The sequence below is a fragment of the Colletotrichum destructivum genome, chromosome 10 (genome assembly GCF_034447905.1).
Source record: "Colletotrichum destructivum chromosome 10, complete sequence".
Taxonomy (NCBI): Eukaryota; Fungi; Ascomycota; class Sordariomycetes; order Glomerellales; family Glomerellaceae; genus Colletotrichum; species Colletotrichum destructivum.
In genome coordinates, this window is record NC_085905.1 from 1,939,797 (window position 1) to 1,961,790 (window position 21,994).

General features: G+C 52.4%; 7 protein-coding genes across 7 annotated transcripts; 6 read left to right on the forward strand and 1 right to left on the reverse strand.

Annotated features, from left to right (window-relative positions):
• Positions 1–1,571: 1,571 nt before the first annotated feature.
• Positions 1,572–2,471, forward strand: CDEST_14876 (Putative D-isomer specific 2-hydroxyacid dehydrogenase, NAD-binding domain-containing protein; the record flags this gene model as incomplete). Its single annotated transcript, XM_062931032.1, has 3 exons — positions 1,572–1,831; positions 1,884–1,914; positions 1,989–2,471. 3 exons carry the CDS (start codon positions 1,572–1,574, stop codon positions 2,469–2,471), a joined length of 774 nt encoding a protein of 257 aa, XP_062787083.1.
• Positions 2,472–4,976: 2,505 nt separating this feature from the next.
• Positions 4,977–6,930, forward strand: CDEST_14877 (Putative peptidase M20, xaa-Arg dipeptidase, bacterial exopeptidase dimerization). Its single transcript, XM_062931033.1, has 3 exons — positions 4,977–5,632; positions 5,695–5,838; positions 5,898–6,930. The coding sequence occupies exons 1-3, from the start codon at positions 5,272–5,274 to the stop codon at positions 6,740–6,742; spliced, it is 1,350 nt and encodes a 449-aa protein (XP_062787084.1). The 5' UTR covers positions 4,977–5,271; the 3' UTR covers positions 6,743–6,930.
• A 691-nt stretch (positions 6,931–7,621) lies between these two features.
• CDEST_14878 (Putative NACHT nucleoside triphosphatase, P-loop containing nucleoside triphosphate hydrolase) lies at positions 7,622–10,986 on the reverse strand (the record flags this gene model as incomplete). Its single annotated transcript, XM_062931034.1, has 2 exons — positions 7,622–10,582; positions 10,636–10,986. 2 exons carry the CDS (start codon positions 10,984–10,986, stop codon positions 7,622–7,624), a joined length of 3,312 nt encoding a protein of 1,103 aa, XP_062787085.1.
• Positions 10,987–12,196: 1,210 nt separating this feature from the next.
• CDEST_14879 (uncharacterized protein) lies at positions 12,197–12,430 on the forward strand (the record flags this gene model as incomplete). The annotated part of the gene is made up of 1 exon (XM_062931035.1): positions 12,197–12,430. The coding sequence occupies one exon, from the start codon at positions 12,197–12,199 to the stop codon at positions 12,428–12,430; it is 234 nt and encodes a 77-aa protein (XP_062787086.1).
• Positions 12,431–13,517: 1,087 nt separating this feature from the next.
• On the forward strand, positions 13,518–15,669 carry CDEST_14880 (Putative major facilitator superfamily, MFS transporter superfamily). The gene is made up of 4 exons (XM_062931036.1): positions 13,518–14,090; positions 14,186–14,839; positions 14,899–15,103; positions 15,166–15,669. The coding sequence occupies exons 1-4, from the start codon at positions 13,745–13,747 to the stop codon at positions 15,512–15,514; spliced, it is 1,554 nt and encodes a 517-aa protein (XP_062787087.1). The 5' UTR covers positions 13,518–13,744; the 3' UTR covers positions 15,515–15,669.
• Positions 15,670–15,974: 305 nt separating this feature from the next.
• On the forward strand, positions 15,975–17,718 carry CDEST_14881 (Putative fumarate lyase family, L-Aspartase, fumarase/histidase, argininosuccinate lyase). Its single transcript, XM_062931037.1, has one exon. The coding sequence runs from the start codon at positions 16,090–16,092 to the stop codon at positions 17,554–17,556; it is 1,467 nt and encodes a 488-aa protein (XP_062787088.1). The 5' UTR covers positions 15,975–16,089; the 3' UTR covers positions 17,557–17,718.
• A 3,113-nt stretch (positions 17,719–20,831) lies between these two features.
• CDEST_14882 (Putative alpha/Beta hydrolase) lies at positions 20,832–21,965 on the forward strand. Its single transcript, XM_062931038.1, has one exon. It carries the CDS (start codon positions 20,845–20,847, stop codon positions 21,739–21,741), a length of 897 nt encoding a protein of 298 aa, XP_062787089.1. The 5' UTR covers positions 20,832–20,844; the 3' UTR covers positions 21,742–21,965.
• Positions 21,966–21,994: the final 29 nt, after the last annotated feature.

Below are 21,994 nucleotides of genomic sequence, written 5' to 3' on the forward strand. Positions count from 1 at the left end.
ACCGATGCCAAAAGCCTAGACGGGCCTAGGCTCTTTGGAGAAGCCCCGCTATCTGCAGCTTTCTTCTCCAAGGCTCCATCCAACACGAGAGAGACGAACAGTCTGACGCTCGTTGGATGCGTTGACTTGGCGGAGGAGTTGTGGACATGCCTCTCGCCTCTTGAGACCCGAAAGACCTGGCTGGCCGTGGGTCTGGAGGATTGGTCAACTCCTGGCCTCCCAATCCCGACCCTTGCCAGACATTTAGTGTACGTTCTCCTCATTTTCTCCAAATTCAAGGCTCTCGACCTCAAGTACAAAATCCTGAGTTGTTGGAGGTGTACCCATGACCCATGTTTCTGCCTTTATCCTATTCCAGTCCTTCAATGAGAAGGGATGCTTTTTGTACACGACTATGACGACATCAACTGCTGTCCCTGGTATCTTTCTCATGCGGGACTCATTCCCAAGACAGCATGTCGGACTTTGCACGGCGATGAGTGGCTGCTCTCCCTCGGCCCATCACCCCGCTTTGTCTTCCCACTTTCACCCGAACCCCCAGCTTTGTAAAATAAGGGGAAAATGGGTTATGCGGGCCTCGACTCACTCTGATTAGTGGAGCTCATGGTCGGTCTTCACCTGATATTTGCAGCGCTCCCCCCCAGGGGTTGAACCACCGCAACGCCGGTATGACCTGACCGAGAATGTGTATGACCTATTCTCCAATGCAGACTCTGCAGCTTGTGGAGTATGAAGGCATCTCGTTAGATGTTTTATGGCAACATGGCTAGAAATTCTGCACAACGTCATTCACCAACAGACTATCGAAATTGACAGAATATTTACATCCCAGCTGAGAAGTCTACCTGTTTTGAGCGAATGCTTCAGTTGGATTATAAGCAAAGCCTTGACCGGCCAACGACCTCGTCATCATCCGCAGCTTACGAAATGCCAATTTGCCCTTTGCCCCTCTTCGTTCGTAAGAATACATCATCTTATGGCTGAGGGAGTTACTCGAAAATGTCACTCCATCTGCGTACTTTATTCTCCAGCCAACTGCGCAAAGAGCTGCTAGCTGGGGGGCGCAGTCGACCCTTCTATATGACTTCAGGAAATCACTCCGTTGTTTTGGCTTCAACTTTGAAACCCATGTTTGCGTCTTGGAACAGGAAAAAATGACATTTCTACTTTGTGTGCGTTACATCCACAGACTGATGACATGCGTGAGCAGAGGCGCCGTTGACTATATAATTGACCAGACCTTCACTTCCACGCTGTTTATGATCTTCGTGGGATATATTTGACCCATAAAACCTCCATATCCGCTGAATTCAGGTGATCAAGGCGTATCGTCTTTGTCGTCGATATCATCATCCAGCAAGAGGAACTATGTGGTGATAGACACTCAAAAAGTTAAGATCATTAGGCACTAGTTGTAGATGTCTCAGGTCAATTCACATAACCACGCAATGCATCAACGGAAGGCAGCTCTCACGTCTGCCAGGATTGCCTATGTTGAACGGATAAACAAACGCTACTCTATGAGTCTAGTCTGCTTTTACGGAGAAACTCGACTGCTGGTATCAAACTCAATGCAAAACGTGTCATCAGCCAGTTTCAAAGCGACATGTCAACCTACAAGACCATCCCCAAGGTCCGGAAGCAAACCCGTCGTTCTCCGTCTTGGCGAGGACATCCAGTTCAACCACAACTACTATAACGATGTCTTCGCGCAACGCTTCGACGTCGTAGCCAACAAGGATCGTGGTCGACCACCCTACATCAAGGCCCTTGAAAATAAGAAACAGGATGAATTCCGCCCACACTTCCAAACGGGCGGCGAGATGGGCCAGTGAGACGACGAACTCGTGTCTCTCCTCCCGTTCTCCTCCCGCCCTCCCCAGCTTCGCCTCGGCCGGACCCGGTACCCCAACGGTGCCGGCGCCAGCGAGGAGGCCGTCTCGGACCCCGCCCCCTTTGTGATTCTCTCCGTCTTTCGCAACGTTTAGCGCTCACAGCAGGTCGCGCGTACGTACGACCCGGACGAGTATCTCGTGATGCACCTGCTCCTCAGCACCATTTCGTGGAATCCGCGCGGTCACGTCCTCGGCATCATCGGACTGAGCCATGTCAGCAAGAAGCTGGCGTACAAGGCTCTCACGGCATTGGGGATGGAGATCCATTATCACGAAGTCGTACGGTCAGCGCCCGAGGTTGAAGAGGAGTTGCAGGCGACGCTCCACCTGACGTTGCACGCGCTGATGGGGGCGTCGGACTGCGTGACGTTTCGCACGCCGAACATCCCAACCTTGGTCAATGCAGAGGCGTTTGCGACAATTAACACTAGGGTGCGGCTTGAAAACACCGCGCAAGGGCAGGCTATCAATCAAGAGGCTCTGATTGCGGCGTTGTCGAGCGTTAAGCTCTCTGCTGCAGCCCTAGATGTGCATTATCACGAGTCTCGGGTGTCTAGAACCCTGGCTGTTATTTAAAGTGTGACCTTAACTTGCCACAATGCAGGGGCGGCTTTGACGATGCGAATGAATTTTGAGCTGAAACCTGTGGAGCACATTCTGCAAGGTTGTGAGGCTGATGGTAAGTCTGCGGGGGGGAACCTTTGACGCCAGTTTATCGAGAAGCTTTTGAGCTAGTTTTATACGAGTAGAGCGAAGTATCTCTGGAGAATTGCCATTCAATGTTTTGATACATGAGATGGCCTGACCCTCTCAATGATAGACACGATATGTCTCACCACACTCTTCAATGAACACTTCCAGAACGGACAGCCATCAGCTTTTCTTTGGTTGCCACAATATAACTGTTTCTGAAACTCTGATTTCACCACGCGTTGCGACGAGGTAGCGTTACAATGTATTCAGAAACTTGCTATGCCTGAGAGTCGCATCGGCATTCAGTTCCACTGGTGTTGCCTCCCAAACATGCTGGTATTCCTTAACTGTCGAAGTTTGACATCAAATACCTAAACAAAAAGTCGTGGCCATGTTAGAGTCTTCTTCTTGATCTAACAGAATTTCGTGTGTAACTTCCAAGGTTAGCAAAATAAAGACCATTGTGTCAGAAACAACTCACAAGGCGAAAATCAAAAGTAAACACGCGAAGCAGCACCACGTACTGCAGTTTACTGTGCTACCACTTCCTAAAGAGTTGGATCACCTGAGCTATGGTAAGCTGGAAGTCTGAGACAGACATTTGACGAGGGCGCCCCAATCTCACGGTCTTGCCTGTTTTCTTCATTGCATCCCCCAGAACATTCTGTGACTGACTACCTGCGTTGATGTAAAGGGGAGCCAACACCCCACCAAAGACAGGAACAATATCGCGAGCTCCAAGGCCCCCAGTTGCCTGGAACACTGAACATGTCCAACTTGGAGTAACCACTTTTCTGTTGATGTTTCATGTTGGATACAAGTCTGGCCCTCAGAGCTTCATCGTTCTCCCGGGCAACCTTCGTTCTGATATCTTGCTGGCACAACAGAAAAGAGCCCCCTCAGTCATGAAAAGTAAGAGAGAATTTTCGACATTGATAGCATGAAGTATGTGTCACGTCCGTATTTCAACATAACGCCTCACAGAAAAGACTATTCATTATCAAGGTTGCCATTTCCGTGGTTACCTCCGTTCTGCTTCCGCATCTTACAGATCATGCTCTCCAAAGCAAGCACACGTTCATCTCTTGCGGACATTAGCTATACGCTATAAGTCCAAACACCGCTCTCCTCCCCAATTGTTCCTACTTTAAATGCTCCCGCTAATCACCCGTCACGACACAAGAAAAGAAATCTAGAAGGAAAAAGTCGGCGTTGTTGATTCAGATCCCAAGTCCATCTTCGGGGGCGTATGGAAGACACCAATCGACCCGAGATATCTATTCATCATCCAGCAAGTGGCATTTATTACGGTACAGTCTTTCAGCAACTGCTTTACTTCCATCCTGGCACGCTATAATATGAACACACAACAGCTTTTCCCCGGACGTCTGCCGTCCTCCTTCGCCTTCATCGTCTCCCTTTGCGTGTCTTTTCACGCCGTGCACAAGGACGCGCAAAGTGACACATTACGATCACCAAGATGTTTTCCCTTCTTGGAGACATTCTGGTACGTCTGTCCTCATGCTGGGGGCCTTCCTTAGACCTCAGGCCAACGATTCACAACACAACAGGCCATATTCGTTCCGCCACGGAAAGCGTTACGTCCCCATGTTTGTCATGACCTCGAGCTCCAGCTGCCCACCTATAACCTCCACGTGAGCTGGCCCGGCGCCTCTCTCGCGCCCGAAGGCCAAGCGCATGACCGCCTCGCCGTCGTCAACTTCATGCCCGCGGGGGTGACGCACTTTAATAAGATCTTTATTTCACGGACAGCCAGAACTAGAGATACTAGACCAGTATGGCCGTCATGTCGGGCAAGTTACTCGTAGCGAAAATGGCAACTCCCCAGGCTCCCAACAGCATCATGTCAGACAAGCGCAGGGAATCACAAAACACGTGTAAGAGTAAACTATCCATATTACGTACCACCCGTTGATAACGCCGTCGGCAAAAAAATGACTACTAGCGATCGGCTATTTAATAAGCTTACCTGCCGGGGGCTGACCCCGTCCCCAGCATTTCCCCTCATTGCCGTTCGTTGCAATGCGGAGGAAAACAGGAGCAAAGTGGGGGAGTCTTTCCCACGGCAAACCACAACTGTGGTTCTACAGTGCATTCTGGTCCGATCGGACTCGTACGGCCTCCGGGCCAAGCCTCTCGGACGAGATATCGGAGGTTGTGATAAATAGCTATCTGTCCCGCCAAGACTGCTGTTCCCGGTTTGTGGGCCGGGAGGGCATCATGAGGGGGATGGGATCCCCTTCGGCGGTGAACACCTCACCAGTTGAGGCACGTCAGTCTTGACATGAGATCCTTCGCCTCTTTCCTGAAGCTGGGCGCTTCCCCACAATGCCCACTGCCGAACAATCCTGCGAATTGAGACATCGATCTAAGAGCCGAGGAGCGCTTCGTCGGCGCGAAAGCCAAGACGCAGTGAAGAGGGTCACGATATCCGTCATCAAGTCTCCTCCCACAATCATACGTGTGCCTAGAAGCCGTACTCCTGGAGGAGATAAGACAGGCACCTTTCTCTAGTACTGGACCATACCGGGATGACTACTTAAGAGAAGATGTGAGGCCCTCAGGATTGGATACTTAATGCAGGAACAGCCTCTTTGTGTCACAACCTACTGTTCACCACATCACTTTGTCATTTCTAGGGTTCTTTTCGAGCTCAACAACAATGGGAATCCAATATCTTTCCAGAGCGCTCGTCGTCGTTCTAGGCGCGAGCTCAATAGCAGCGTCTTCCCTACTCCCCCGCCAGAGCAATGGAACCAGCGGCGCCACCAGCCCATACTTGGACGCTGTGTCAGAGTACATCGACTCCATCGTCGACGACCTGTGGCCCATCAACAAAGAAATTCATGACAACCCGGAACTCGGATATGAGGAGGTCAAGGCTCACGATCTCCTCACTTCCTTCATGGAGTCTCACGAGGGATGGAACGTGACTAAGTCCATCTACAACATCAGCACTGCGTTCGTAGCCGTGTTTGAGGGCAGCGGCGATGGGCCTGTCGTGTCCTTCAACGCCGAGTATGGTGAGTTGACAATGCCAAAGCGCCCGAGTGAGACCAAAGCAAGTGTTGATAAGTCGTTACAGATGCTTTACCAGGACTTGGACATGCTTGTGGCCACAACCTCATCGCCACGGCTTCCATTGGAGGAGCTCTCGCCACCGCGGAGATCATGCGTGCCCAGAACCTTCCAGGCAAAGTCATTTTGTTCGGCACTCCTGCTGAAGAGAGTAAGATTACTACACTCCGTCACCTTTGATACACGATGGAAGCTGATCCAGATGTCCAGGTCTTGGTGGCAAGGTCAAGTTGCTCGAAGCGGGCGCCTTCAGAGACCACAACATCGACATCTCCCTCATCACCCACCCCACAGCGGGAGGGGACTCGCCCTACATGATCACCACCTCCACGGACCGCTTCGAAGTGGAATACTACGGCAAAGAGGCCCACGCCGCGGCCCAACCCTGGGAGGGCGTCAACGCCCAAGACGCACTCATTCTTGCCAACAATGCCATCGCCCTCCTCCGCCAGCAGACCCGGTCCACGGACAAGATCCACGGCATCATCACCTCGGCCGGCACGCGCATCAACATCATCCCCGCGTTGGCCCAGGCCTCGTTCCAGATCCGCTCCGCCGACGACGAGGCGCTCGAGGAGTGGACGGAGCGCGTCATGAAGTGCTTCGACGCCGGCGCGCTGGCCACGGGCGCCGAGCTGAACGTCACCATGCGCCCGTACGGGTACTCCAACATGGTCTCCAACGACGTGCTCGCTTCTTCGTACACGAGGTACTTTACTGAGCTGGGGGGCGAGCTCCCCGATGCCGACGTCGACAAGCTGCGCGACCCAAGCGGTAGCACCGACCAGGGCAACATCAGCCACGACTTCCCGACCATCAGCCCGTACTTTGCCATCACCAACGAGAACGGCAGCGTTCCGTCCGGGGGAACCCACACTGCCGCTTTCGAGGTTGCGGCGGGCAGCCGTCCAGCCTTCGAAAAGGCTATCATGGTCGCCAAGAGCATCGCTGGCGTTGCCGTCGACGTGTTAACGGTTGACGGCATGCTTGAACAGATCAAGGAAGAGTTTGAGGCCACGCAAAGCAAGCGAAGAAAGCGCCGCTTCGTTCACTGAGTCTTCTAGTTTTACGGTCTCAGCTAGGTACAACCTAGAGTAAATTAAATTAAATTCTTGGTGTGCAGCACTCTGTCTGCTGGTTTTCAATGGATCTTGTGTACGATAGAGCATGATTAGATGAAAGCATTACGTTTTTTAGCGTTCGTTTTCAAGGACTTTTTCACAGAAAAAATGTCCTAGAAGCCCAATGTAACGTTTCTATACCCAGAGATGTGCCTCCCATTTCGGAGGATGTCATAAGCAACAGATTTAGGGAATGAAAAATCAGAAGCGTAACCCATCAAGTGCAGGCTAACCCCATGTCTGCCAAGAGCTAGGATGTTCTATCTTTATTCCAAGAGTATCAGCTTGTTTTGCATAGCGCATATTTTAGGTCTAGGAAAAGTAAATAATAAACAGTGGTTAACCCTTCTAAGTTTGGTTCTGAGAGGACAATCAAGGTAGAATACTCTTGAGACTAATCACGTAATGTAGACAAGCAGCTCCTGCAATCCAAAATGGCTAGCGAAGCACTTGTGCTTCACGGCAAATTCAAATATCGGCCCAAATCTCTTGAACTTCCCAAGTGACAAATTTTACCAGTCGTGCTCATCCCTTGGCGAGAGTTGGCTCAAGTCTTCTGTGGTAGGTGAGAATGAACCTGACGGCTACGACCAGAGATCCTCAGGGCATCTCTGCGATGCAACAGGGGACGCGACAAGCCATTGATCCATAACCCTCCGGTCTCAGGATCACTAATAGAGTCAAAAACTTGAGAATATCAAACAAAATGGATATGTAACTCACCCCCATCCGTTTCTCTCGAAGCTAAGGATAGAACCATGCGTTAAGCCTGCTTCGGCAACAGTTTGACTGGAATCCAAGGAAACATATGAATTATTTTGCGGCTGCTCCTAGCTCTGGAGTTAAAACTGAATCTTCACTAGAAACGTTATGACTTACTTTGGAGACAGAAATATGGTCCCAATCATCGGACCAGCCTTGGCTTTTGATGGTATATGCAGCCAGTTCCGCAATTGTAACACAAATAGGGATGTAAAATACCCCAATGCCCATGACTATGCCGTTTCCAAGGTTGTGATCTTTGAGAAATACGAAAACAGACTCAGCTGGGAGCCGATCTACGCCGATCTCCTTCAAATCAACTATCCTAGGTGTTCCCACCCAGAAGCAGAGGTGAAAGGGACGTACATGCTGCCTGCAAATATCATAGATCTTCTGTCGGTCGTCGGAGAGCTTTCTGGGAGGCAGCCAAGTTAGGTGATCGCCGAGAATCCAGACCTCAGTCTTCGCATGGGGATAGGTAACTGCGTTCCTATGCACGGAAGTAATCTCAAGGATGAGATCGTCAAGTGTCATTTCGTGGTTGCAGGATATTTCCAGAGGTCGACTAGGACCATCTTGAAGTAACGACCGCGAGTCCATGATCCCTCTCGAGCCATGATGGTGAAATGTTTCCATTGTGGCCACCTTGATGTAAATGTTTGATAGGGAATCTCTGGGAGGCAATTGGCTGTCGGAGCCTCTCCCTAGATGCTTCCGGAACAAATTTGAGTAGATGTCGCCGTAACCTCGTGAGAATGCCCACTCCTTTGCAGGTTGGCCATAGATTGTATCTATGGCGGTAAGATAATCATTGTCTGTGTTAATCATCGCTTCTGTGGAGACTCCGGCGTGATGTTGTCTAGAAGCAGGGCCCACCAACACTTCCATGAGTTGATTGATGATTTCCCACTGCCCCGTCACAGACGCCCAGATCAAGGGCGTTCTTCCATCTTCCTTATCGGCTTGAAATGGGTCTGCACCCTTTTTCAGAAGCTGGGCGACCATTTCTTCATGACCATGCTCGGCGAAGTAGGACAAGGGACTTCGTCCCCTGAGGTCAGTGATTTCGGTCGTGATCTGTCTTGTTTCAAACACTTCAACCAGCATCTTGTATGCCCATTCTTCGTGCTGATCTGTCGATATCACATGGTACAGAAGGCTCTCTTTCGCGTATGAAAAGAAATGGTGAACCTCCTCCCTAGATTTGAGCGTTGCGTTTCCCTTAACAAGCACTTTGCTGGCGTCCACGTCCGTCTTTTTTGATGAGCCTAGTAGTCGCAAAGCCAAGTCTCTGGTTCTCGTAGAATGATTGGTAACCGATCGGATGATGTTGGAGGGAATGGGTGCAGCCTGTATGTTCGGGGAGGATACCTTCGCAAGTTGTCTCTCGAAGGTACTAAACGTAAGATACGTCACGATAATGGCCGTCATCTCAGCGTTTGCTTTCGGTGCCGTCAGTTGTTCTCCCTCAATTTTGCAATCGTTGTGAAGGAATTGGCAGACACTGTGGTGGACAAGTCGGACAGTCAGTTCTTCCTCGTCAACCACCAGAAGGCTTCCACAGGACGCCATGGCCGAGCGCATGTTGTTGATGACGTTTTCCGGGTTCCACTTGGGGTTTCCGGGATCGATGCTTAGGGCCTCTTTCAACTCTTCTATCGTAAGAGGACGGCGAGAAATTGAGATGAGCCGGAGAATTTTAGTCTGGAGCGGCCGCGAATGTGGTGAAGCTGCGTTGAGTATCCTTTGAAACGTTGCAGGTAGACCTTTAGGCAAATCAAGCAGTGCTTGCCTAATTTCCTGGTCTGTATGCCTCTCACAGAGCGAGTCGATCTGGAGCGCCACCCAGAGAAACATGCCATCAGCTTCCTCCAGTAATGTCTTGCGAATATCGACAATAATGGCCGGGTCTCCTATGTTAAGCCGTTCTGAAGTAAGACAATCCTCTAGCGTGGCGTTGATGAAATCGACCATCTCGAGATGCTGCCGGGGCATAGTAAGGGTACTTCTGTTGAACAGTTGTCGGATGTCCTTATCCAGGGAGTTGCCTGCGTCGAGCCTGACCGAGATGCAGACAAGTAGACTGAATGCATTTTGTAACTGACCAAGGGTAGAGCAAACAAGTGACCGCTCGCGTTGAGTGCACTCGTCTAGTCCATCGAGAAGAAACATGGGTCTTGTGCCCTTAAAGTCGCATCGTGACAGCATCTCTACCATTTCAACGATAGTCATCACTGCTGGAAGGTCCCCTTCTTGTAATGTTTCTTCGTGGGCGGAGGGAGTCTGGTGCTTGTCAAGCACCTGGCGGGCCAAGGAACCAATGATATTCCGTGCCTCTAAACTTTGAGCAAGGTCGTGTCGACAAAAGAAGTAGGCCACTGTGATCTTTAGGTTCTCGGTGGCAAGATTGAGGTCATCCACGATGTTGGCCATCAGGACCGATTTCCCTGAACCCAGTTTCCCCGCCCAGATCAGTGTGCTCGAACGGGGGCTTGCTTTCCAAGAGTCGTACTCTTCATGGCGACTGAAAAGGGACGTGCTGCCAATCTTCCTCGTCTGTTTCCAGGTAGACTCGTGGTCGTGTGCAGAACAGGCGTTCAGAACACGAAGCCTATGCTTCAACTTTTGTCGTTGTGCTTGCGTTTCTGAGAATTTGGTCGATAGGGCTCTGAAGCGGGAGTTTTTAGACGATTCGTCGTCCACCTTTTGGTTCAGCAAGAGGTTGACTTCTTCTCTGATGTTGCTTGCCCAAATTTCCAGTTCAGTTTGAAACGTCTTCATTTCGGGGTCGGATAGCGACGCAGCCAGCTGTCCGAGGAAAGACTTTTGCGTGAACTTAAGCAAACGGTGGCAGAGCTGAACGATGAGGATAAAGTATTCTGAAAGATAGGACGCTAGGTTTTTTGAATGAGGGTATATGAGAGCCAAGGTCTGGTATCGAGGCGCCGAGCGGCCAACGGCCATGAAGAGAAGTGACACAGTCTCGAGGTGAGAAGAGAAATTGGCCATGAGCTACTGGCATGTCAGGAACAGAACCTGATAGGTTCTGGCTCGGGTATACAAACAAGTAGTGACATTCGCACCGCAGTCCAGACACCGCATGCAACGATGTTCTGAGAGCCGCCCACCAGGACGTCGCCAATCGAAGCGAACTGCTTTACGGCCTGGAGCACGTTGGTGAGTCGGGGGCCGAAGCACCGAACTCCTCGGCCCTTTTGAGCTGCTTGACGGTCGATCTCGGCAGTGAGTCGCATAACATCGCTGCTGTCAGGTGGGTTAGTGCGACGATAAAGCCGCTGTTTGTTGAACACGGCTTTTTGGTCGCTTGTCAAGTCGGCTTCGAACTGCGAGACCGCCTGTGCGAGACGGAGTTCTGCATTCCATCGGGAAGAGGCAGTGCTTGGAACAAGGGCCATGGCTCGGGGTGAAAATCATAAGGTTGAGCTTGAGGCTGGGAGGAAGCCGGCTAGATCATGATACGAGAGGTATAGACACAAAGGTTGCCCTTGCTCTGAAGCCTGGCTCTGAAGCTCAAGCATCCTTGCGATGGGTTCGAAGAAAAGAGAGGGGAAATTCTGGATCAGGCTGGAAGCTGAAATCCGGATGTGATGGGCATGTCAGCACATGTGGCCGGGCTGGTTCCACGGCATGAAGAAGTGCCTATTGTGGCTGTGCTGCTTGTGACGCGAAGGCTTTGCAACTGAAGCGATATCATTCGCTGAATCCCATGTTCAGTCAACCTGTTAATGAGTTCCTGTTCGGTTTCGCCAATCCAACGAATCACATCAGTTCAGGCTTGGTTGCTGCTGGTCCTACACTCCCGCCATCCGTACGAAACCAAACTCCAGCGGTCAAGTACGAATCAATGCATCTTAGGGCGCGTACTGCAAGGTCGTGCGTAATGCAGCTACCCGATCGTTAAACCACACATAGTACATGTAACACAACATATCGTTTTCACCTTAGAGCAAGTTGTGTAAACCCTCTCTGGCCATTTATAAAGCAGAAGACTCGGTATCAAGCGGACAAGCTGCAGATCCAAGCGGCCAAATAAGTGAATCGGCCTCATATCAAACACCCAAACCTAGACCGAGGGAAAATCTGGTGAATAAAACCGCAGCCATTCCTGGATAACAAGCAATCTATACTGCTGTAGTAACAAATTATTTTACACCCTATCGGGCTACGGCGCCTTCATGCCTAAGGTATCGTGCCTTCATTCCTCAGGTTGAGTCAGGTATGACTGTCTACTTATCTGCAGGGTACCCGGAATCGAATTTATAATAACACTCACTATCCAACTCAACTCACTTCGATGGCTGCCTCAAGTTTAACCTTGATTTTCTCATTCACGTGGCTCAGTGTGTGAGTGAATCAATTTCTTTTCTTTGGTTCAATTTGATAACTCACCACGTGGTAAACTAAGTCGTTGCAGTTCTATGTAACTTCGTTACTATATATAATTCTCTTCATCTTAGCTGTGTCCAACATCTCGGCCAAATATCAAAGCTCGTAAACAACATTGACGCCAGCTGCAATCGCTCTTCTGCCGCAGAATTTTTTCTCACGTAAAATTCGAGCTACACTCCGCCCCCAACAACTGATACAACACTACAATCCGTGAAAATGTCTTCCTGGGAGAGCAACAATGTGGTTCTAATAGAGAACAGCAGCACCCCCGAGCAATGGGGCGATGCGACGGGCGGTTGCGAAGCAGGAGAGAAGAACGGTCCCACGGGTACCGGCGAGAACGCATCCAACACCAAGGGAGGCCACAAGGACCAGATTTCGGCCGCATGCATCAAAGGTGGCAGGCCTTCGGGCAGCGGCTTTGGCCATCATGCTGGAAGTAAGAAGTAACGTAAAGATATACGCCCAAGGTTTAGAAAGCCAATAGAGAGGTCCTCGTGCGGTTCTTGGCCAATCTGTCCAAGTCAGTCTAAGTGAAAGCTTCATTTAATCGACTAGTAATCGAAGTAAATCAACCACCTATCCGATTGCTGTTCTCTACGGCCTCTAGGGGGAATAGTGCTGTGTAGGATTTGCCATGTTGCAATAGTAAGGAGTTGGGCGGTTCTAACTGTATTTCAACATTAGTTCTTCTCGAGAAAAGCATTTTCTCAAGTCCATGGACTCGGTAGATAGTCTCGAACAACAATTTCCACTAAGAGCTTATAGAAACTAGGGCTGGGCTTCTAGGATTGGTAACAGGGACGACTTGATTACAGAGCAAATAATTCAGCCCTGGCCTGAAAGAGTTTCTGGACGGGCTCTGTTTGCGGAACGTTCACATCCTTGGTCCTTCATACTGGCAAGGATGCTTCAGGCCCAAGTACCCAACTACCTACATTTGCTACATTGGAGACCGGGGGGCCACGTATAAAGTGACGGCCGAGGCTCAACTCGATGGAGAGCCGACAACCGAGCGTGGGAAAAGACTGCAGTGAACGTTCCACATTCCGGAAATCACAAGTACATCCTTGCGTCCATGTGGCGAGACACCTCTAGCGCCGGGACTGCTCAGTCACTAGATTGAACCACCATAGGTCTAACCAGTGGTCACAAGTCTGGCTCCGAAGACTCGGTTCCAAGGCGCCAGCAGACATGGTTCTAGGCCGAAAGAGAGACCGAGAGGATGGGGCCTCTCATAGTCTCGCTTGGCCCTTTATGGGCCTTTTCAAATGCACAATGGCCCAACACGCGTGGAACTCCACCTCGCAAAACCCCCGCTGTGGATGTGAGCTGGGCGGTTTGGGTTGACGGATTGGTCCAAGACACGCACAACCCTGACTCGCGGCGGGGGTTTCCTAGCCCGATTAATCTTATCAGATGCATCTCCGAGGGTTCACGATGCTTGGCACACTAGTTCGTCTGCTAGCAAACCTTGAATGGGGAAAACAAGAGAAAAAAACCTGTCCATGGGATGGGAATTCCCCATTGTCCTGGGTTTGCGTGTTACGTTTCCTCGCCTTCCCGGTCCGATCCGACCTCCTCGGGGGCCCTATCGCCGGGGGTCGGTCAACGCCCGACGGTTACCAATAATTGGCAAAGAAAAGTCGGGCGGGTGCTGTCTTTAAGGTTATAAACGGTAGCATTCCTCCTCGAGTCGTACTCTGTTCCATCTGCCATTCCTGCCATTTTGACTGTTATCAGACGGTTGAAACTCCAGCAACGATGACGACCCGCGCAGATGTCGAGTCCGAAAGGGAGAAGTTGCCCGAAGACCTCGTCAATGAGGTCCCCGAGTCGTCAAGCTCCTCGACCGCCGAGGAGGCGAAACCGAACCCCCCGCTGTACTGGAAGCTCATCGCCGTCGTCCTCATCTCCTGCATCAGCTTCGGCTCCTCATGGAGTTCGGGCATCACCGGCGCCCTCAAGTCGACGCTCAAGAAGGAGCTCGACATCAACAACAAGCAATTCTCGCTGCTCGAAGCCAGCGAGGACTTCATGGTCACCCTCCTGATTCTCTTCAGCGGAATTCTGACCGACAGGATCGGGGGAGCCGGGGCCATGTTGTATGGTATGCTTGCTCTGCGCACCCACCCCCCTCCCCCCCTTGCAGCAATTTTCTACGAAGGTGGGTTTGGCGAGCGGAGACTGACGGGCGATAAACAGGTAACATTATCTACTCCATCGGCTCCATCATCGTTGCGGCTGCTGCTCAGGTCCGCTCTTTCAAGCTCATGATCGGCGGCCGGGTGATCCTCGCTCTCGGCGACATCGCGACGCAGGTGGCCCAGTACAAGGTCTTTAGCTCCTGGTTCTCGCCCAACAACGGCTTCGCCTCGACCCTGGGCCTCGAGCTCGGCATCAAGAAGATTGGCGGCTTCGTCGGCAAGTCGTCGGCCAACATCATCGCCAAGAATACGGGCAACTTCGCCTGGGTCTTCTGGGTGTCGGTGTTCATGAACGTCTTCACCAATGTGCTCACCCTCGTCTTCTACCGCTTCAACGGCATCGCCCACAAGAAGTTCGGCAACGTCACGGACCCGGCGACGGGCGAGAAGCTCACGGAGAAGTCCAAGAAGTTCGAGCCGAAGAAGGTCCTGGAGCTGCCTTGGGTCTTCTGGACCATTATGGCCTTCTCGCTCTTCCAGACCAGCACCGCCGTTGTCTTTACCCAGAACGCCACGGAACTGGCTGAGAAGAGATTCAACACCGACTCCATCACTGCCGGTTGGTATTCAGCGACTCTGCAGTACGCCGGATTCTTCTTGGTGCCGTGCATTGGTGCCTTCATTGACATTCTGGGCAACCGCATCACCTTGCGTGAGTAACCCGTCCATCCGAGTAGCGTCTGAGCCAAACCACTGACCGACCACACTAAGTCGCCATTTGTGGTACTGGAGTCTTTTTGGCCATGGGCCTTGTCAACTGGGCTACCGACACCAAGGGAACGGCTGCTGCCTTTGGCATCTACGCGGTTGCTTTCACTCTAGGCCCTACTACGATCATCGATAGTATCCGGACCTCCATGTGGCATGGGTCAACCTTTGGCTCCGCGTATGCCGTGAAGGTCGCCATGAACAATGCGTAAGTACTACCCAACGTTTGGAGAAGCACGGCCATGGTCATGAAGTCTGACAAACTTGCAGTATGAACATCATCGTCCGTGTCGTGACCGGCGCCATCCAGGACGCCGACAACGATAGCTACGACCATGTCGTCATCGTCTACGTCGTCCTCGCCGCTGCGTCGGTGCTGGTGTCCATCATGCTGGTCGGACTGTCATGGTGGTCTATTGACCTTGGAAACCTACAGTGGACGAGGAAGCAGCGCATCAAGAACGGCGAGCTGTGGAACGAGAGAAAGAGGGCCTTTTACGAGGACAACGGAGCGCGCAACAAGCTCATCTCCAAGAGCTGCTTCGGCGCCTTGATCATGCTGATCCTGGGCGCTTGGTCGGCGTACTTCTGGGGTGTCGCCACTGGCAACAACTCATAGAGACAAATTTTCACGGCCGAAATGAATGACCTGGAGATCGGTGACAATCGAAGTGGCAACGCCCTTGAACTTTGAGAGACATTTTATAATAGAATAGTTAACGAGTCCACACATGCACGAACGAATAGAACGTCCTTCCAAGGACCTTATTGTCCCCAAAACGTGTCCGTATCGCAATGCAAAAAGTGTCGATAAGCTCTACCATATGTAGCAGAAGCGATGTTTGCCACGATTTTCTAACAATACCAAACAATTTGGTTACCTGATGGAGCACCCATGTGTGTTTTCACAGAAATGGGATGTCTTATGCGAATGATCGTGAGTCGTAAGTGAGTTCATGCCACGGCGTTCCTTGACCGAGTCGGCTCCGACAGACGCGGCCGAAGCATCGCCTCATTCAAGTCCCACTCTGTCGTTTCCCCACAGCTCTTATCTTCAGCTTCCTAATTGAACTTGTCGACTTGGAGACCCCTCGCGAGCATGATTTGAGGAAGCTTTGAGGAAAGTAACTGGTTCTGGGCTTACAAACTCTCACAATCCTCACGTTCTCGCTCTAATAGCCAAGTATCTTCGCAATGGGCTACGGAGTCTCTCCCGAGGACCTCCCGGTGCCTGGCCGGGATACGTTCTTCTGGCTGGGCGAGATCAACAAGGCCAGCGCCGTCATCAACTCGGACGAAGGGCTATTGGACCGAGCCGCGGCGATTCGAATCGCCAGCGGCCTCCAAAAGTTACTGGACTCCGGCAACGAGCCCAACGCCCCCCGTCCGAGCCTCGTCATCACCTTTGAACCTCTGCTCATCCAAGCAGCCGGGGTCGAAGCCACCCTCCTCCACGCTGGGCGGTCCAGTCAGGACATGCTCACTACCGTTTCGACCATGGTTCTCCGCGATGCGGTGCTAAATCTTGCCTCGCAACTTCATGACACAACTCGGCGTCTGGTTGACATGGCCGAGACTCACCGCACAACCCTCGTGCCGAACTACACCAACGGAGTCGCGGCCCAGCCCAACTCGTATGGCCACTACCTACTAGGCCACGTTGCGGGACTTCATCGGGATGCAGAGCGACTGAGGCAGTGCTACACTCGACTGGACCGTTGTGCCATGGGCACCACCGTGCTCAACGGCACGAGTTGGCCGCTGAACCGCGAGCGCATGGCCCAGTATCTCGGTTTCGCAAAGGTCGTCGACAACGCCTACGACGCGGCACAGATCAGCGCCGCCGAGATGCCGGTCGAGCTCGGGGCGATCGCGTCCCAGGTCGCGCTCCACGCCGGCGCGTACATCCAGGACGTCATGGCGCAGTACTCCCAGCCGAAGCCATGGATCCTCCTCCGCGAGGGCGGCGACAACACGTACGTCTCAAGCGCTATGCCGCAGAAGAGGAACCCCGGCCTGCTGAACAACACGCGGGCGGAGGCGTCCAGGGTCGTGACTCTCGGCGTCGGCCGGGCTGTTCAGGGGCATAACTTACCCCCGGGCATGGTCGATGCAAAAGGTCTGGCGGACAACCTTGCCGTGCTCAACGGCGCAACGCGGGTTCTGCGCGACTGGCAGCGCATCCTCGACGCGCTCGTCATTGACGGCAAACGGTCGCTGAAAGAGCTGGATCTCGACTGGACTGCCTCTCAGGAGCTGGCGGATGTCCTGATGCGGGAACATAAAGTGCCGTTTCGGGTTGGACACCACTTTGCGTCCGAGGTTGTCAGATACGCGAAAGCGGAGGATCTATGCCCGAGCGAGTTCCCCTTTGCGGAGGCGTCCAGGATATTCGCAGACACGCTGAAGCACACGAACCTCGAGAACGACGGGTACCGGTTCCTGGATGAGGCCGAATTTCGGGAGGCGCTGGATCCTGCTGGAATCGTCAACCGAAGAGCTACTTCCGGAGGCCCGCAGCCCAAGGAGATGGAACGTATGATAGGCGGCTCGAAGAAGATCTTGGAGGATCTCGAAGTCTGGGTCCAGGAGCGACGGGCACACATTGAGGACTCGTTGCACGAATTAGACGTGGCCTTCAAATTGCTGCTTGAAGTCTGAGCGCTTCAGAGGCATATTCAAATAAATTTCCGGTTCTCTTGTCAGTTTTAAGCGGTTGACGGGTTTGCAACAGACGACGATGTCGACTCTATGTCTCGTCAGTCGAGCAATAGACCTCAACTTGAATAGCAAACCAGCCACCATTTATATTCTATTCAATGTTTAGTGCGTCAAGGAATATGTCAAATGACCTTGGTAGGTCTTCCAGGTCTCTGTCGAGGAGACAAGGCAGGAAGACACAGACAGTTGTCAGTGTAGATAAGGCCAAATTAGATACAGTTGAGACCCCGTCTAGTTGAGTGGGGATATCCCATCGGGTGCTGCTTGACCCCATTTTCGCCAAGCCCGAAAATACCCACTAATTATCCACTTTTACTCCGCATTCAAAGGGATACATGACAGTACGTCATGTACCCCTATGATTTCCGACCTACTTTCACCACTAAAACCACCATTTTGGTTAATGCTGTGATGTCTTCTAGCGATTCTGATGCTTCTGACGCTTCTGTTACTTCTATACGCAGCTGTATAGTAGTTGAGGTCCTTCCGGAAGACCTTACTACTGCCTGTAATACAGACTGTACGCCAGAGCGCTGTGACGCAGCAACAGTCCGGCCCCACGAACCTCCAGCTGCCGAGCATGGTCTTCCGGGCTCCTTCCGGCCCTTCAACGTGCCGGCCCGGGCCCAAGAGGTACGGCAGCTACCTGCAAGCCCGCTAGAACTATTCGTCCAATACGTTCCGCAGGGCCTCGTGGAGCAGTGGGCCCAGTGGACGAATGCGGCGCCGTTATCTAAGGAGGGCCCTAGGGCCAGAACGTCTAGAGTGTATAAGTGGAGGAAGACTTCAGTAGAAGAGATCTACCTCTTCCTAGGGATCCTATTATATATAGGAATTCATAGGGAATCTAGATTATCAACCTACTGGTCGACCCAGCAGCAAAAGGAGGATCCTATCCACCTATTTACGCGGTTTATATCCCGGGACCGTTTCCAACTACTACTCCAGCGACTACGGATATTTAACACTGCTGAATTCCAGCCCAGCCAGCCAGCCCAGCCCAGCCAGGGCCGGGGTCGGGGCCGGGGTCAGACCCAAGATCAAATGCCAGATGTATACCGGAAGGTTAACCAGTGGTCATCCCACATCCAAGAGACTGGGGATTCCCTTTATATACCTGGTTCAGACCTTACAGTTGACGAGGCTATGGTCCGATTAACAGGTCGATCTCTTGAGACAACAACGATTCCAACGAAACCTATCCCAGCTGGCTATAAGATCTGGATCCTTGCCCAGTCTGGCTACTGTGTACGGTGGCTGTGGCACGTCCATGGAAAGGGCCCATACGCATTAGTCCCCCAGGCCCAGCCCGCCCAGCCTAGCCCAGCTCAGCCCGGGTGGGCAGCCCGGTCGACTGGGACAGCTGCTGGAAAGCTGGCTCTATTGACACCAACGCAGCAGGTAGTAACTACCCTTATCTCCCTACTTCCAGCTGCAACCTACCACGTCTTTCTTGACAACCTCTTTGCCTCTATACGGCTCTTTCGTACCCTACGGAATCAACAGGTTGGAGCTTCTGGTACCTGCCGGAAGGATAGTGGGATAGATGAGATCCTAGTTGCTGAGAAAGAGACTGAAGGACGGGGTATCCCCTGGGGCGAAATACACTGTATCCCTACTTTAGATGGAGAGGTAAGCTGCCAGCCAGCCAGCCTAGCCCTGTCCTACCCTGCCTAGTCTAGCCAGCCTACTTACCTAACTAGCAAATAGGTCAACCAGTTCACCTGGAAGGATAATGCCCTTGTGCTCTTCCTGTCAACTGTCTTCCAGGACGGCCAGGAAGTTATCCGCAGCCGCCGCCGCCCAGCTGGGAATTCCGCTGCTAAGAAGGCTGCCCGACAAGTCTTTGGCCCAGACGTCCGCAAGGACCTTCCAGTCCCTAGGGCAATCGATGAATACAACCATAAGATGAATGGGGTTGATGTAAGTGACCAGATGAGGTCCTATTACCAATACAGCCACCCTATTCGTCGAGGGGGCTGGCAGTCAATTGCCTGGAATTTCCTACTAGAAGTGTTAGTTGTGAATAGCTTCCTACTGCAGCTCTGGGGCAGCCCTAGGTGGCAGAAGGTGAAATCACACCACCAATGGCGGCAGTTACTTGCAGCCCAGCTTATTCAGCAGTTCGGACCATTAGCACAAGGGCGGCAGAGGTCACGGCCTAGACGGACTATAGATAAAAGGAATACCTCTATTCCATGGGAACAACATAGAAAGGGGTCGAGGAAGGTTAATTCGCCTTGCTCTTATTGTAGTAATCTAAGGGCAGTAAGAGCCCGCCAGACCCTAGGCGAGATCTCTGGGAATAACCTCACTCGGAAAAAAACACGGAAGGGCTGCTTAGACTGTAATGTACCATTATGTATTGATAGAGATTGCTGGTACCTCTGGCACACTCAGAATCTATAGGCAACAGAGGTATTTTAACCCTATTGGTTAACTTAATAGATTCACAACCCCTTATTGGCTCTACCCCGCTCTTGGCGAAAATGGGGTCAAGCAGCACCCGATGGGATAGGCTCATGGCTATAGAAAAAATGCCGCAATTTTACGCTTGAGGCATATAGGAATCGCACAGATTATGAAAGGAATCATGCTAGTACAGGGCAAGGAAATAACCGTTAGTCAACCAAAGATACTGTGACTCCCTTCACGAGCATTGCCAGTTGAGAGCTCCGCTTTCGCTTTGGAATCTTGCTAAAAGCCGAAAAGAAGCTATAATGTTCGTCCGTGATGAGCTTCTCGTTTAGCCATGATTACAAACGCCATTAAAGAAAGCTTGCGTCTTGTCCCCATATCGTTGTCAGCACTAACGATCCCGGCTCTTCGGCGACCCCACGCGGAGAGCGGATGCCGGATGTGTCAAGTAAGGTGGGCGATAGGTAGATAGGCAGCATGCCGTTCCGCCAAGTTTCTCGGAGCGGTCCCTCATCGTGCCGATTATCTGATAGGCAAGTGATACCATCCTTGGCGTCATCACGCAGTGGGACTTCGTCACCGACATCCCCTAGCACTCCGACCTAGACTATCCCGCTCGCCTATTAGTGAGAAAACTTATGTCTGGGCTAGCTGGGTTGACCTCACCCTAAGCCTAGTTGAAATGAGTAGATGTAACCTTGTCCCTCAAGATTGCCCTCGGCTAGAGTCTGGGAGGAATGTTATATGTAGCTTCGGTTCCCCTGGCATTCTTGTTTGGTGTAATCACACCAGCCAAGCTTGGCAAACAAAATGCGATTCTCGGTCACATCTATCGCCTCAGTGCTGCTCGGTGCCACCATGGCCTCGGCAAAAACGACCACGTACCAATACGGCCCTAACGTTCTCCAGACGTACGACGTTTACATCCCGTCCGCGTCCGCAAACGAGACCATTGCAGCCAAGAAGCACTGGCTCGTCTGGATCCACGGGGGTTTCTACCGCGACTTCGCCCAGAATTCGACGGGCATCAACGCCGCCATCGCCTCTCTCGAGGCCAACAGCTCAGACGTTCTCGCGACCCAGGTCGCCGGCATTGCCTCGCTCAACTATCGCCTCTCCGCCCTCCCCGGCGTCCAGCCCAACAACACCCCGCCCAACGAGCTGCAGAACGCGAGGTGGCCGGACCACCTGACCGACGCCGTCGCCGCGCTGAAGGACCTAAACGAGCACTACCCGATCGATGGCAATTACGTCCTCTCGGGACACTCTGTCGGCGCCCAGATCTCCTTCTTCGCCGCCCTCGAGACCCTTAACGACCCTTCCGTCCCCAAGCCCGCGGTCGTCTTGGGCATCAGCGGCATCTATGACTACCCGCAGCTCCACGTCACCCACCCGAGCTACGACTCTCTCGTCCTCAACGCCATGAGGCAGGACCAGCTGGTGGAGGCGAGCCCGGCCAAGGTGGACGCCGGGAGGTATGCGGCCCTGGACGTGGAGGCCTTCGTCTTGGCGCACAGCAGGGACGATGGACTTGTTCCGTGGGATCAGTTGGAGGCAATCGAGGCAACTTTGGACAGCCTGCCCGAGTTGGAGAGCAAGACCCATGTCGTCGAGCTCCAGGGCGCCCACAACGACATCTGGCGGGGAGGCGTGGCGCTTGCGAAGGCGTTTACGGAAACCCTGGCTCTGTTGGGAGCGCGCCCTTGATATTTGGCGGCGGGATAAGTTCTTGTTTTATTAGCGAGAGACGTCATCTTGTTCGTTAGTTGCTTTTCCTACAGCCAGTTGATAGCAATATTCAGTTGAACGGCAGGACTGGGATAGGCGTCAAGGTAGAGCCTGGTGAAGAACATCGCCTTTCTCATCCAACACGATGCCACTTGCAATTTCTTCTTGCCGGCGAAGCCCCATACTGGCCCAAGCTACTTCCCAGAAAGACACACACATGTGAGTGAATCGG

What these genes read in the sequence shown, in the direction of transcription:
- CDEST_14877 (XM_062931033.1), top strand. Translation starts at nt 5,272, where the DNA reads ATGGGAATCCAATATCTTTCCAGAGCGCTCGTCGTCGTTCTAGGCGCG. An exon ending in GTCCTTCAACGCCGAGTATG is followed by an intron (nt 5,633 to 5,694) that starts GTGAGTTGACAA and finishes AAGTCGTTACAG; the next exon opens with ATGCTTTACCAGGACTTGGA. An exon ending in CGGCACTCCTGCTGAAGAGA is followed by an intron (nt 5,839 to 5,897) that starts GTAAGATTACTA and finishes CCAGATGTCCAG; the next exon opens with GTCTTGGTGGCAAGGTCAAG.
- CDEST_14880 (XM_062931036.1), top strand. Translation starts at nt 13,745, where the DNA reads ATGACGACCCGCGCAGATGTCGAGTCCGAAAGGGAGAAGTTGCCCGAA. An exon ending in AGCCGGGGCCATGTTGTATG is followed by an intron (nt 14,091 to 14,185) that starts GTATGCTTGCTC and finishes GGCGATAAACAG; the next exon opens with GTAACATTATCTACTCCATC. An exon ending in AAGGTCGCCATGAACAATGC is followed by an intron (nt 15,104 to 15,165) that starts GTAAGTACTACC and finishes ACAAACTTGCAG; the next exon opens with TATGAACATCATCGTCCGTG.
- CDEST_14881 (XM_062931037.1), top strand. Translation starts at nt 16,090, where the DNA reads ATGGGCTACGGAGTCTCTCCCGAGGACCTCCCGGTGCCTGGCCGGGAT.
- CDEST_14882 (XM_062931038.1), top strand. Translation starts at nt 20,845, where the DNA reads ATGCGATTCTCGGTCACATCTATCGCCTCAGTGCTGCTCGGTGCCACC.